The sequence below is a fragment of the Sorex fumeus genome, unplaced genomic scaffold (assembly GCF_029834395.1).
Source record: "Sorex fumeus unplaced genomic scaffold, SorFum_2.1 ptg000122l, whole genome shotgun sequence".
NCBI lineage: Eukaryota > Metazoa > Chordata > Mammalia > Eulipotyphla > Soricidae > Sorex > Sorex fumeus.
The window spans coordinates 29,351,627-29,365,953 of NW_026606179.1; the positions used below are offsets into that span (position 1 = coordinate 29,351,627).

The 14,327-nt window shown below is 35.1% G+C and overlaps 1 protein-coding gene across 2 annotated transcripts in view; it reads left to right on the forward strand.

Moving 5' to 3' along the window:
* PHKB (phosphorylase kinase regulatory subunit beta) overlaps positions 1-14,327 on the forward strand; it is a 278,679-nt gene that overhangs the window by 38,151 nt on the left and 226,201 nt on the right. For both annotated transcript variants that reach the window (XM_056136671.1, XM_056136672.1), the window contains 2 exons: positions 8,512-8,601; positions 10,639-10,777. In XM_056136671.1, the coding sequence (XP_055992646.1) occupies positions 8,512-8,601; positions 10,639-10,777 (229 nt within the window). The remainder of the gene's footprint in view (positions 1-8,511; positions 8,602-10,638; positions 10,778-14,327) is intronic.

The window sequence follows — 14,327 nt, forward strand, 5'->3', positions numbered from 1 at the left end:
GGTTGCTACAGTCAATGAAACAATGTTGAGAAAATGTAATAACCTGTGCTACTTCTGAAAGCATTGTTTTTTCTGAAAGAGGAGTCCCAAAGACATTTTTGAAATATTAGAATTATTGGAATAGAAATTATATAAATCTGTGGTATATTATGGCCAGGCACTTTAGACTATAAGTAAGAAAGGATAATGAAATGAGTAATGAGTGATTGGTATTCATAAGGTCAGCACATGAAACATCAACCAGATTTTATATCCTTAAATAGATTTTATAGTCTGTGCTCCTTCTATAAAGGTCACTGGAAGAACTTAATACTTTTTTATTTAAAATAAAATGGTATAAGTGAAATGGCCTTTTCACATCTTATTTGGATAAGTTAAATAGAAAATTTTACTTCATTTTTATAAAATTATGTTTTTTCATATTTATTATTTTATATTTTACTTTTTGTTTCTTACCTAGCTTGTCATGGAGAAATGGATAGACCTAAAAAGTTGAGAGTTTGGCTGAACTATGATAATGAATTAATGTTGTTAATAATGTTAATAATGTTAACAATGGGCTGGAGCAATAGCACAGCGGATAGGGCGTTTGTCTTGCAAGCGGCTGACCCGGGTTCGATTCCCAGCATCCCATATGGTTCCCTGAGCACAGCCAGGTGTAATTCCTGAGTGTAGAACCAGGAGTAACCTCCATGCAATGCCAGGTGTGACCCCAAAAGAAAAAAAATTATGTTAATAAAATATATACATATATGTAAACACACAATTTTGTAGTTTAGGGCAGAAAATGAAAACTATGTTTAGAGAGTCAGTGTTTTTTGTTAGGGCAGTTTTGTGAGGTTTCATTGTATAGGAAAAATGACACCACATATAGTTTTTTTCTTCAGAGTGCACTGTGTTCAAATTCAAAAACCCATTTCATAACTTTTCTACTTTGTACCTCATTTCAGAGTACTGTCAGTGCAGTGATATAGGAAAACATATCTTGTGCAATGTATAGTAATAGATTAAGAACTTTCCTTTCTCATTAAAAAATATAAGGCATAAATAACTATTTTTATAACCTTTAGATAAATACAGTAAAATGTCTTTTAATTGAAATCATTTTTAACAATGATATTCTTTATTAACTCTTTAGTTATCTACACATATTTATAAATATGTAAAAAAGATCTAAGATATATATCTGTATCTTAGAAAACATGATATTCTTTTTTAAAATTTTTATTAGTGAAACACCATGAGATACACTTGTAGACTTACACATTTTTGTGCTTGGGTTTCAATTATACAATGATCAAGTACCCATTCCTCCACCAGTGCCCATTTTCCACCACCAGGGATCCCAGTATTCCTCCCCCTCCCCCAATCACCCCCGTCCCACCCTGCCTCTGTGGCAGGGCATTCCCTTTTGTTTTCTCTCTCCTTTTGGGTCCTGTGGTTTGCAGAAGAGGCATTGAGTGGCAATCGTGTTTGGTCTATAGTCTGTTTTCAGCATGCTTCTCCCATCCTGGGAGGATCATCCCAACACCCTTTATTTGGTGCTCCCTTCTCTATCTGAGCTGCCTTTTCCCCTAGCATGTGTGGTTGGTCTCTAAGCCATGGAATAAACCTCCTGATACTTATCTCGGCTATTCTTGGGTGTTAGTCTCCTATTTTGTTACTTTAAGAAAACATAATATTCTTAAACTATGCTCTTCTTGTATTGTTTTTTCACTATATATTTATTTATTTAAATTTTATTTTAGGCACTTTGGTTTACAATACTGTTTATGCTAATGATACAATACAGTTAATGAAGGGCTTTATGCATAACACAATCCGGCACCCACATCCTGCCTCAGTGTTCTCTGCCCTCAACCATTGTCTCACCATCCCCCCACCATCCCACCAAACACTTCCCTCCTCTGTGGTAAGCGTCCTTCTAAAGACCAGTTTTCATTTCTTCTTGCATTTGTTATTTCATTACTTTATCTCTTTATATCTCACATATGAGAGAGATCACTTCGTATATGTCCCTCTCCTGAACAAGTTTTCTGAGCATGATACTCTCTAGATCCAGCTAGTTAGCAGAAAATTACATGATGCTGTCTTTTCTTAGTCCAAGTAGTAATCAATTGTGTATATATACCATAGCTTCTTTATGCAATAATTTATTCTTGGGCATTTGGGTTGTTTCCAGATTTTGGCTATTGTAAATAGCCAAATGAATGTAGGAGTGAAAAATTTCTTTTCTGAAAAGTGTTTATGGGTGCTTGGGGCAGATGCTAAGAAGTAGAATTGCTGGGTTATATGGGATCTCAAGTTTTAGTGTTTTGAGGAGTATCCATTTTGATTTCCAAAAAGACTGAACCAGTCACCATTTCTACCAGCAGTGAATGATGTTCACTTTTTTGGTACATCTACACCAACACTCATCATTTTTGTACTTGTGCTGTGTACCATTGGTGTGAAATAAGATTCTTTCCTTTTTTTTTTTTTTTTGGAGGAGGTTGGCATTTTTCTTGTAAAGTTCTACCAGTGCTTTATATATCTTGGATAGTTGTCTTTTGTAAGATGACAGTCATGGTCACGGTCCTCCCATTGTTCATTGATTTGCTCGAGCAAGCCCAGTAACATCTCCATCGTGAGACTTGTTGTTACTGTATTTGGCATATCGAATACGCACTGGGAGCTTACCGGGCTTTGCCGTGTGGGCGAGATACTCTCGGTAGCTTGCTGGGCTCTCCGAGGGGCGGAGGAATCAAACTCGGGTTGGCCATGTTGGCTGTGTGCAAGGTAAACGCTCTACTGCTGTGCTATCGCTCCAGCCCTGTAAGATTAGTGGTAGGCAAATAATTTTTTCCAATCTGTGTGGTGTCTAATTATTCTGGCCTTCATTTCTTTTTAAAATTTTTTCTTTTGAGTCCAGGCTGCTGGGCATTTGCCTAGTATGCAGGCAGCCTGGCCGAGCCGGTTCGATTCCTCCTCTCAGAGAGCCCGGCAAGCTAACGAGAGTGTCTCACCGGCAAAGCCTGGCAAGCTACCTGTGATGTAGTCAATATGCCAAATACAGTAACAAGTCTCACAACGGAGATGTTACTGGGCCTGCTCAAGCAAATAGATGAACAAGGGGAGGACGTGTTTGTTTGTTTTGTTTTCTTTTGGGTCCACACCTGGAACTTCTTAGAGATTATTCCTGACTCTGCACTCAGGAATTATTCCTGGCAGTGCGTGGGGGATCAAATGGGATGATGGGGATTAAACCCAGGTCAGCCGCGTGCAAGGCAGGCATCCTACCTGCTGTACTATTGTGCCGGCTCCTCTAATTTCATTCTTATGCCCCTTTATGTTCTAGCTGTTGCCTCTCTAGTTTTGTGGTGTGAACCCCCATTTTTGGAGTTTTTACCTCTTATTCCTTGGGATTTCCCTTGGTTAAGAAACACTTTTTTAAACTTTGCATGTGTTTTTGTTTCAGTTGAATTCTATGTGACATCACTCAATGCAAAGTTGAGAAACTATTTTTTTTCATAAGCAGCTATATAGTGCTTCTAGTACACTGATATTGATGTAAATAAACTCAAGGTATAATAGTAAAATATATTAAGACAACTAAAGTAGAAAAATGACTCTTTAGCAAAGTATTTGCTTTAAATAATTATCTAGTTTAAGTGGCTGGAGAGACAGTACAGTGGGTAATGGACTTATTTACACATGACCCAGGTCCAATGCCTAGCACCCCTTATGGTCTGCTGAGCATACCAGGAATGACCCTTAAACGCAGATCAGTAGTACTCCCTGAGCACCGCTAGCTGGATGTGGACTCCCAAAGTTACCTGTTTTCTATTTTTTACCATTTAATTTTCAGTTAATGGCTATTTCATAACCAACTTCTGAACTTCCCCAAATTTTTACTGTTGATGCCCCTGTTGTTGCTAGTTGGCTCCTACACACTTCAGGCTGTTTATAAATGAGAATGTTTTTGCAATACTTTTTATGACAAACAGGAATTAAGGTATTTATCCACTGACAGGAATAGCAAATAAGTTAGGTGTACTGTAAACAATATACTGGAATACGTAACAGCCACTAGTCATTTGCCTTTGGTGATTTCTATGTGCATTATTAAAAATTGGAATTGTAGAGGCTTTTCTGAGGATTTAGGTTTATCATAAAATTCTCCGTCCTTTGAAAGGGCATGCTTGGTTCAGAATTTTAATAAAATTTATCATTAGCACTTTGTCATTTATGCTTCTCTTGCCGAGACATTTTTTTGCCTAGAATATCACAAAATTTTTATTATTTAGTATCTTGTTTCATAAGACATATAAGTTTCATAAATAGAAGTATTAGGTATGTTATTATGATTACCTGCCCTCCCAGATTTTAGTTCTTTGTATATTTTTATCTTAGTTTATTATTTGAAGTGGATATCAGTTATAGGGATTGCAAATGCTAAATTTTTCGTTCTCTGAGTTCCACAGGAAAAATGGATTTTACTTTTATTTTAAGGAATTCATGAATCATTCCTTGTTTTGTAATTCAAAACATTATTTTACCTTTTCTCATAATATGTAGTTCTTTGTGTCTTTTTATATGTGCAGTTCATTTATATATAATTTTAGACATTAATAAATATGGATATTATTTTATCACATACATTGAAAATTATAAATCTAATCATAGGGCATCAGAATTTTGATCAGTAACTTTAAAAAGTATATTTAAGAACATTGAATCATATAATACAAGGTAGCATTATGCCAAAATAATAGAGTACTATTGTTTGATTTACTGATGTTTTCCACCTTGAATTTCCTGTTGTATCATCTTTTAAGTGTTTTAAAAGTTTGTAGTTTTGGTTTTATAGAGATCCATGGAAACCTCCTTGGGTATTTTATAGTGAAAAATTCATGGTCTTCTATTTATTAAATTTATACTATTAATATTTTTTGTGTCATGAAAATATTTTAAGAAACTCTTTTAATCTTCTTGTAGTTAAATAACCCTATACGAACCTTTATCCTTTATCTTTTTGATAAAGCTGCCTTAATATTTTTCTATAAATAATAATTTCTACTTCCATTGTATTGTTTGCTGGTGTATCTATTTGATACTAATGTATTCTGATATGAAGATGTAGATTGCATTTTTCTGTACAAAGGAAATTTACAAGCAAAAATCAGATTAATACATTTAAATTCATTTAAAAGTAGATAACAAAGAAGCTTCATTTTATTTTGTGAAGTTTATGTATAGTCATAATTCAAAGACAAAAGCACATCTAAAGGAAAAATTTACATTTTAAATATATTTCTGTGTCTGGGGGAAAGCTATAGGACTGGAACTCATACTTTGCAGCCTGGATTTGATTATGATACACTTGGTCCCCTGAGCTCTGCTGGGTGTGCCCAGCACCTCCCCCCATCCCCAAGTAAAAATGTATTTTTATTTGAACTATAAATGATTATTAAAGTTTTCTGTTATTTTTATGTTTTATTGTTTGGGAAATTTTTGTTCTATTGATTATTTTCTCTGTCACAGTTTTATTTATATTAATGATTTTCTGCTGTCTAATTTTTGTTTAATGCATTACCATTGATTACTTTTACTTGAACTTCAGATTTGTTGTACTGTTCATCATAAATTGTGTGGAACAACATTGTTTAATTTTATGGCACTCCTTCAATACTAATACAATGCTGGTCACTAAAATGTTAACATTTATTTAGTCAATCTGTTTCTTGTACATCTTAAGCTTTCTTTGAAGATACAGGAAGTCTTAAAAATTTGATTTTTAATAAATGAGATGATTTTACTTTTATACTCTGAAACATTTCTTTTAGCTTTAACTAAATATTTTTCTTTAAATTTTTTTTTTTTTTTTTGCTTATTTTTGCCTCTAAGAAACTGCATTGGTGATTTCACTAAGAAATTGAAGAGAGAATTTCTAATCAGTTTTGGGAGCAAGGCATTTTAAATGTAGTAGCACTTTAAAAAAATAAACTTTGCGGGGTTAGAGAGATACCTTAAGTAGTATATATATACCAAGCATATGCAAGACCCTGAGTTTAATCCGCAGCAGTGCCCACCAAAGCACTGATAGATGTATTCCTGTTACTTTACCCCATCCCCTGCATCAGCAACACTGGATATTGTCTAATAAGTTATTAAATACATTTGTGTTATATATATATATGTGTGTGTGTGTATCACACGGTCACGGTCCTTCCGCTGTTCATCAATTTGCTTTAGTGGGCCCAGTAACGTCTCCATCATGAGACTTCTTGTTACTGTTTTTGGCATATTGAATAAGTCATGGGTAGCTTGCCAAGCTTTGCTGTGAGGGTGAGATACTCTCGGTAGCTTGCTGGGCTCTCCGAGAGTGGGGGAGGAATCGAACCCAGCTTGGCTGGGCCGGCTGCGTGCAAGGCAATCGCCCTACCGCTGGGCTGTCACTCCAGCCCATATATGTGTATATATACATCACTGTCACTGTCCTCCCGTTGTTCATCGATTTGCTCTAGCGGGCCTGTAACGTCTCCATTGGAGACTTTGTTGTTACTGTGTTTGGCATATCGAATACATCATGGGGAGCTTGCCAGGCTCTGCTGTGTGGGCGAGATACTCTCGGTACATACATATACACTTTATTATATGGTATATATTATCCTATTGAAATGATATATATGTATACAACTTTTTGTGATTTTTCTTGTATCAACTTAAATAGGAGTTACACTAAAAGAGTTTAAATAATAATAGTTGTCATTATTTCCCAAGTTGGAAGGATTATATATCCATTATTCTTCCCAGCTCAGCAAAGGTGTGTTTCCTTTAAGTTTTGTACATATGTATGCATAATTAATTAAACATTTTTGATTTGTGCATGACGTCATTTTATTAATTACTAATACATTTCTCTGAGAATATAGACCTCTTGAGTGCTCCTCTAAAATGTAAAAAATAGGCATATTACTCCATTTCAGTAAACTGCCTATATATTTATACTTGGCCATACGCTTATAGATTACTGAATGCACAGAAACAGGGGGCAGGAGTAAGCCCTTACCTTCTGTATGGGAGACTTGATGATACATTTCTATTTTGATAGATTATTCCATTCTTTACCAAGGAGCCATCTGGTCAATGGTATTTTGAGGACTACTCTTTAAAGACTGTCTGTTAACTCAGAACAAGTCATTTCATATTTCCTGTTTTTATCTACAAATCAACTTCCTTTCCAACAGAAGATAATGGTAGAATTGAATGAGTAGATCTTTTTCTTACTTCATAGTGCTCACTGCCTACTTAAATATAAAGGAATACTTGAAATAGTAATTTTACAGATACAAATATATTAATTTTCTTTATAAAAGAATTTTTTATAAAAGGATTTTTAATGCATGGTACCACAGTTCTCCTCAAGTAAATTATAGATTCAGTCTTGCATGATGCTGTTAGACTATTATGGCATGCATTACCTGAATGCGGAGGTGGATTAGTTGTGACCTTGAGATGTTGATTATTTTTGAGTGCTTTTAACAAGAGTGAAAGAGAGTAGTCTGATGACTGAAGGTTCAGATGTCTTTCTTTCACTCAATAGTTGAGAAAATGTACTAGTCAAGTGAACAATTTTCTGTATCCATCTCACGGAAAATTATTATGATTATTGTGTTGTGTTACCATAACGTAATTTTCATAGCTGATAAATAGAAATGGTTTTGTTTATGGTCCAGGTAAGAAGGGGAGAGTATTGTCTACCAAAGAAAAAGTAGGGATCAAATTTCCAGAGTAAAAACTAACTTGGTGAATATTTGTGGAGTAGATGAATTTTGACATGTGAGATTACGTATTTTCTTTGGGGTTTTGTCGGTGTGATAGAAAATTGCCTGATTGAGTGCCACAGCAATAATACTATAATACAGTGAATAGGGTGCTTGCCTTGCATGCAGCTAACTTGGGTAAGATACCATATAAGATCTCCTAATCCCCAATTGGAGTGATGCCACATGCAGAGCCAGGAGTGTAGGCCCAAAAACCAAAACACACACACAAAAAAAAGAAGGCAAGGAAAGAAGGAAGGAAGGAAGGAAGGAAGGAAGGAAGGAAGGAAGGAAGGAAGGAAGGAAAGAAAGAAAGAAAAGAAGAAAACAAATTTGCCTGAGTAATAGCAAAATGTTTAGATTTCAGGGCTTACAAATAGATGGATTTCTCGAAAAGAAATGGAAATTATTCAGCCAATGGTCACCATGAGTATTTTTGATGTTTGAATTGTAAGGACCAGCATATTCATAAATTAGTTGTTTTGATTGCTGGAGTTGAGGGTAGGAGTGTTCCATAATAATTACAACTTTTCTGTATTTATTTCAAGGGTGCTTTCTTATCTCTACAACAAGTTTTCTAATTTATATCTAAATATGATAGTTCACATATAATAGTGAAAACCAGTAGGGCTTCTTCAGTTATATAGATATTGTCATTGTTTGGATTTAAATAACTGAATTTAATAGGTTTTTATTTTTCTTTTAGGCTCAGTTTATGAACCTCTTAAAAGTATTAATCTTCCAAGACCTGATAGTGAAACTCTGTGGGATAAATTGGATCATTATTATAGAATTGGTAAGCAAAATTTTAGGAAAATATGACCTTAGGTAGCTATGATTAGTTCTTCTTTTTTGTGATATTGTACACTTGCATGGATCATGTTGTTCTCCCATTTTTATTTTGTGTAGTTCCTGTGTATGCAGCAGTGTTTCCTAGTTGCATATTGATTATGGGACTATAAAAGGAATCCAGTAAATTATAACTGCCTGTTGAATAATTTTTAAACTATTGCCAGGATCCTTTCCAACTTTTTAGCCTTCACAGACATTACCACATTTGGGAACTTCAGACTCTTTCTGAAGATTTTATAGAACCATTCTTTGCTCAGTTCCCTAAAGTCCTTTGATCACTTACCTATAATTCACAGGGATTTCTGAAACTTTTACAGCTGTTTATAGTTCAGTGAGAATATAGCCTTATAATGTTAAGATCAAGTTCCTATTTATTATTTTATTTATTTATTTCAAGAGTCTGGCATATTTTATGTTTTAATGTGAATAAACGAATATGAAGCATTCCAGTGTATTTTATATTGCCCCTTATTATCTGTGAAGTAACAACCAGTTAAGAAGACTTGTATTTATTTAATTAACTCAATACATTTATTTATAGGACACACTTTCAGTGAGCATGCTTACTGTTGTAAGCATGACAATTTAATGCAAGCCTAGCAGTGCTTAGGGTACTACCAGGCCTACACCTGAGGTGGAATATGTGATGCTGAAGATAAATCTCCTGCCTTGGACATATTATCAGCATGTATTCTGCCACGTGAACTATTTCCCAAGCCCCTTAACTGCCTTTTAAAGGAAATTTTAATTTTGACTATTGGAATTATTTCTTAATTCTGGATTCACTAATATGTATTCTGGTAAAGGTAAAAGGTAAAAGGCCCTCCCGTTGATCGTCGATTTGCTCGAGCGGGCCCAGTAACGTCTCCATTGGAGACTTTATTGTTACTGTGTCTGGCATATCGAATACTCTCGGTAGCTTGCCAGGCTCTCCGAGAGGGGCGCAGGAATCGAACTCGGGTCGGCCATGTTGGCCGCTTGTAAGGCGAAAGCCCTACCGCTGTATTCTGGTAGTATGAAAGAATGACAGTGTAGGTTAAGAAAAAGAAAATTACATCTTTAATAAATTGTAAAGGAACAGAGTGCTTTTGTTCTTTGAAAAACCATTTTTGGTTTTGAAAAACCATCTTGTAACTGAGTAGTAGAGCACTTTGGCATATGTGAGCCCCTTTTAGTCTCTTTTATAAGAGATATTTAGTAAGACACTAATTTCAGACTTGTATTTAAATAAAATGTTTACAAAACAATTAGTTTTTGTTTTTATTTTCTATAAGGATGTAATTTAGTTAAAAAAAAAAAGTTAACTATATCCCTAACATAAGATATAGTAAGTGAAATTAATACATTCCTCTGAAGATCTGCTACAGATGAGTTACAAATAAAAAACAGGATTCTGGCCTTTGAGCAGTTTGAGTTAGCTTTGGATTTGCAAACGTACTCCACTCTTCTTTGGTATATTTGGTATATGGTTCCCTGTTGATCTGATTTGTTGAAAAGTATGATTCCTTATTTTGGTTGATCTTTTTCTCCCGTGTTTGATGTTACATTCAAACATGAGAAGAACGTTAAAGGCTTCATTTTGTTTTTGTTTTTTTGTGCCACACCAGATGATATTCAGAAGTCCCCAGCCCTTGTGCTTTGGTACTAACCTGGTGGTCCTGGGGGCACCATGCAGTATTGGGGATCCAACCAGCTCCCCAGCATGCAAGGCATGTATGTGCTCTAGCCCAGGTTAAGCTTTTTAAAGATGCTAATTAGCAGAGTCCTTTCCTCAGAAGTAGAAAGGGCCCCTTTATGTATGTGAATTGCTAATTAGTCTGGAGTGATTTACACAGTGTTTTTTACATCTTCAAAAGTTCTATGCTTTAGCTAAATTTAGAAAGAACAAAGTTGTCTGATGTGAGATGAAGAAAGCAAAAAGGACTCTCAAAGGAAGTGAATGGCTATGCAAATTTATTCCTTGTCTTGTCTTCAATTGTAGTTAAGGCAACATTGCTGCTGTATCAAAGTCCAACCACAGGTCTTTTTCCCACTAAAACTTGTGGTGATGATCAGAAGGCCAAGATCCAGGACAGTCTGTACTGTGCTGCTGGTGCTTGGGCTTTGGCTCTAGCATACAGGTAAGCTAGTGTGAGTGCTCTCCTAGATACTAATATGTAATGGGATTTTGTTGACTGAGATCTATCTTACTGGTGACTTGTGACTGCTCACATCTCCATTTAGGCTTCTTTTTATTTGTGTAAGGGTTCACATGAGACTATTTTTAAGACTTTGTGGACAAAAAGTTTTCTTCTCTAGGTTTTGTAAAACAGCGCTAATTTATGGCAGAATGAACTAGCCATTCTCACTGAGTAGGTAACTTTCAGTCATGGAGAATGACTATTTTAAAGCTGAAAGAAATAGGTCCTAGAATAGTTAACAGATTTATTTAAAGTTACGTAACTAGTTAATGATAGAGCTGGGATCAGTGCTCCTTTTATTCTTTCTCTCAGTACAGTGTTTTTCTTACTATAATACATTGGGCTGTTAAATCTAGTTGTTAGGTAAGTTTATAAAGTACAAAATGTTCATAATGCAGAGTATGTTCTTTATTTCATCATCTAAGGAAAGTATACAACTTTCTGTAGTTGAAGTGACAAATTTTTTTTTAAATACCAAGGAAAGTATATCCCAGTTAGAGAAATAAAAAGGTAGTTATCCTAGAATAATTTTGAAGCCCTTTTTACTTTCAAAATATTAAGTGTTGGTGATTTGTTTACATGAAAATTTCTTTTTGAGATTTATAAACTTTTTATTTCTAATTATCTTAGGAAATTTTACAAATGAAATTATACAGATTAGGAAGAATTCATTTAAAATTATTGCTCGAGCGGCCCTACATTTTTATATTAAAAAAATAAAATATTTTATTGCTCATTTTATTTTTATTTTTTTAATTTTTTATTAATTCACCATGAGGTACAGTAAAAAAAAATCTCATGTTTGAACATTGATCATACAGTCATCAAATACCCATTCCTTCACCATTCCACACTTTCCACCACCAGAATCCCCAGATTCTCCCCTCTCCCCCCACCCATTCCACACCTCCTCCCTGCCTGTATGGCAGACAATTTGCAAAATATACTTTCTCTACTTTAGTTACATTTGATATTTCAAGACCACTCCTACCACGCCTCATACATGTCGAAGGCAATTCCTGACAATGTGTTTTGTATTGCTTGTTATGGATATAATATAATGTCGCGTGGCTGCAAGAGCGGCTGCATGATCAAGGAATTCAAGATTTTAATAATTAGGGTCTGAAGAAATCGCTGCAGCAAGTTGCTGGGATCCAAGATTTGTTTATGTCTCTGGATTGTGGCCACGTGGGAGCTTAAGTAGACGGTGGGCCGATGTGACATCATCTCAGTGTCCCATGGAGTGGGAGGAAGGAGGGCCCACTCCTCCCCTGTCCCTAGAGACTTGGGATTTGCCATCACTATGAACTCGTACCTGGTGCTTGTTGCTGGCTTCTAGAAGATGGCGACCGCTGGAGCTCTTAGAGGGCAGGCAGAGGAACAACATCTGCCTCCGTCTGGAGCAGCCCAGTGGAGAAGGCCTTTTGCAAAGTCCAGGGCCATCTTTGCCGCAAGTTGCTCAGGTCCGAGATTCATCTGTGTGTCTCTAGTTGCTTTACTTTTAAGTCTTCAACAGTTACTGAAAACTTTGCTTCTATTTGACTTTGTGTGAATTTGTGTATGTGTATTGAGATCTTAAAAGGTTATTTTTTGCCTATTTCTATTTCATATACTTTTAGGAGTAATTTCGCTATAAAGAAATATAGTATGGGAATAACAAATGCTAAAGACTAGAAACTGAAAACTAGTTTACAGAATGAAGAGTGGGAATGTATGTGGCTTGGGTGAGGGGATTCTGAAACAATGGCAGAGGGTAGAGGATATTCTGGTGGAGGGTGTGATATTCTAAGGTTGTATGCATGAAACCTTATCATTAAAAGTACTGTAAGTTTTGACTGGAGAGATAGTATAGTGGGTAGAGTGCTTACCTTGCATGAAGTCAACCTGGATTTTATCTCTGCAACCCATATGGTCTGCTGTGCACCACCAGGAGTAGTTCCATAGTGCATATCCTGGAGTGACCTTGAGCACTGCCAGGTGTGGCCTCAAAAAAAAAAAGGTATTGTAAATCACACTGTTTCAATAATTTAAGGAAAAAGCGGAAGCATTGAAGCACAGTCCAGAGGGGAAGGGAAGAGGATACCTTCATGCAAAGAAACAACCTGTTCCACCACAGTGTCAAATTTATTGCCGTTAGGTGAATTAAATAGAATATAGGCCCCAGATTAATGCTGATAAATAGTCATGTTACATGATTATTTCTATCAAATAAAATTTTTATGTTTTCTTGAAGTTTTCTAATGTACTAGTGATAGAATTCAAGGAACTAATATACTAATGACAGAATTCAAGTGTCTAATTTCTTCCATAGTTTTATATTTTAAGCATGCAGTCTGGTTTAGATATACAATATAGAAGGTAAAGGTAAAGGCCCTCCCGTTGATCGTCGATTTGCTCGAGCGGGCCCAGTAACGTCTCCATTGGAGACTTTGTTGTTACTGTGTCTGGCATATCGAATACTCTCGGTAGCTTGCCGGGCTCTCCGAGACAATTGTATGAAATACCTAATATTGTAGAATAATTAGCACATAATTTGTTATCAATACATATATAAAATTCAAGTTAAAATTGTAGGTAATTGTTCAAATAGAAAGTAAAGTGATTATGTTAAATCTTGAGTTTACATCCATACAATTTACCTATGGGAATAGATATATATTGTCAGTTTTTGATAGAACTTTAGGACTTTTCCAGGTTTCCAGGTAGTAAGTATATCCAAATGACCTAATGTTATTTACTTAAACCTTTTCTCAGTCAAATGAAAAATACTCAGTTTTTATTTTACTTGCATAAGAAAAGAAAATCAGAAGACATTTATTAAAATAGAGTCTGATTGGCTGATTATCCTGGAGTATTTTAGTCTTGATTTAATGCTTGTTTATGTTAAAGACAGAATTATTATTGTTGTTATTATTATTATCATCATCATTATTATATTTCTGTGCTGTGATCAAAGCCAGAGGCAAGACCTGTACTCATTTGCTAAGCCATATCACTGACTTGAGAAGATTTTAAAATATCCTGATTCTTTTTACAATCATTATTTTTTTTAGATGAAGAATATTTTATTGAGCTCATTATATTCCAACTATATACTTCCTTCTATGTATCCATTGCCTGATTCCTGTTATTCATGATATAATTTGCCTCTATTAAAACTCTTGTTCCTGACTCCAGGGGGACAAATAGAGCAAAATCACACTAGTTTTATGCAGTGCTACATGAAAGGAGGAATTATGTAATGATGAATAACTTACTTTTTTACTGACATTAATATGTTAAAATGATCATCATTTTTCCTAGTAGCAGCATATGAGATCTGCAATTGGAATAGGAGCTAATTATACAATGCTATTTTAAAGTAGACAGGTGATATTTTTTATCTTTTCAAGCTGATTGCTAGATATTTTAGCCAAGATTTATGACACAATGAATAAACTAAGTTATGTTTTTTAGTAGTGGTAAGCTTTAGTCACCTTTACTGATCCAT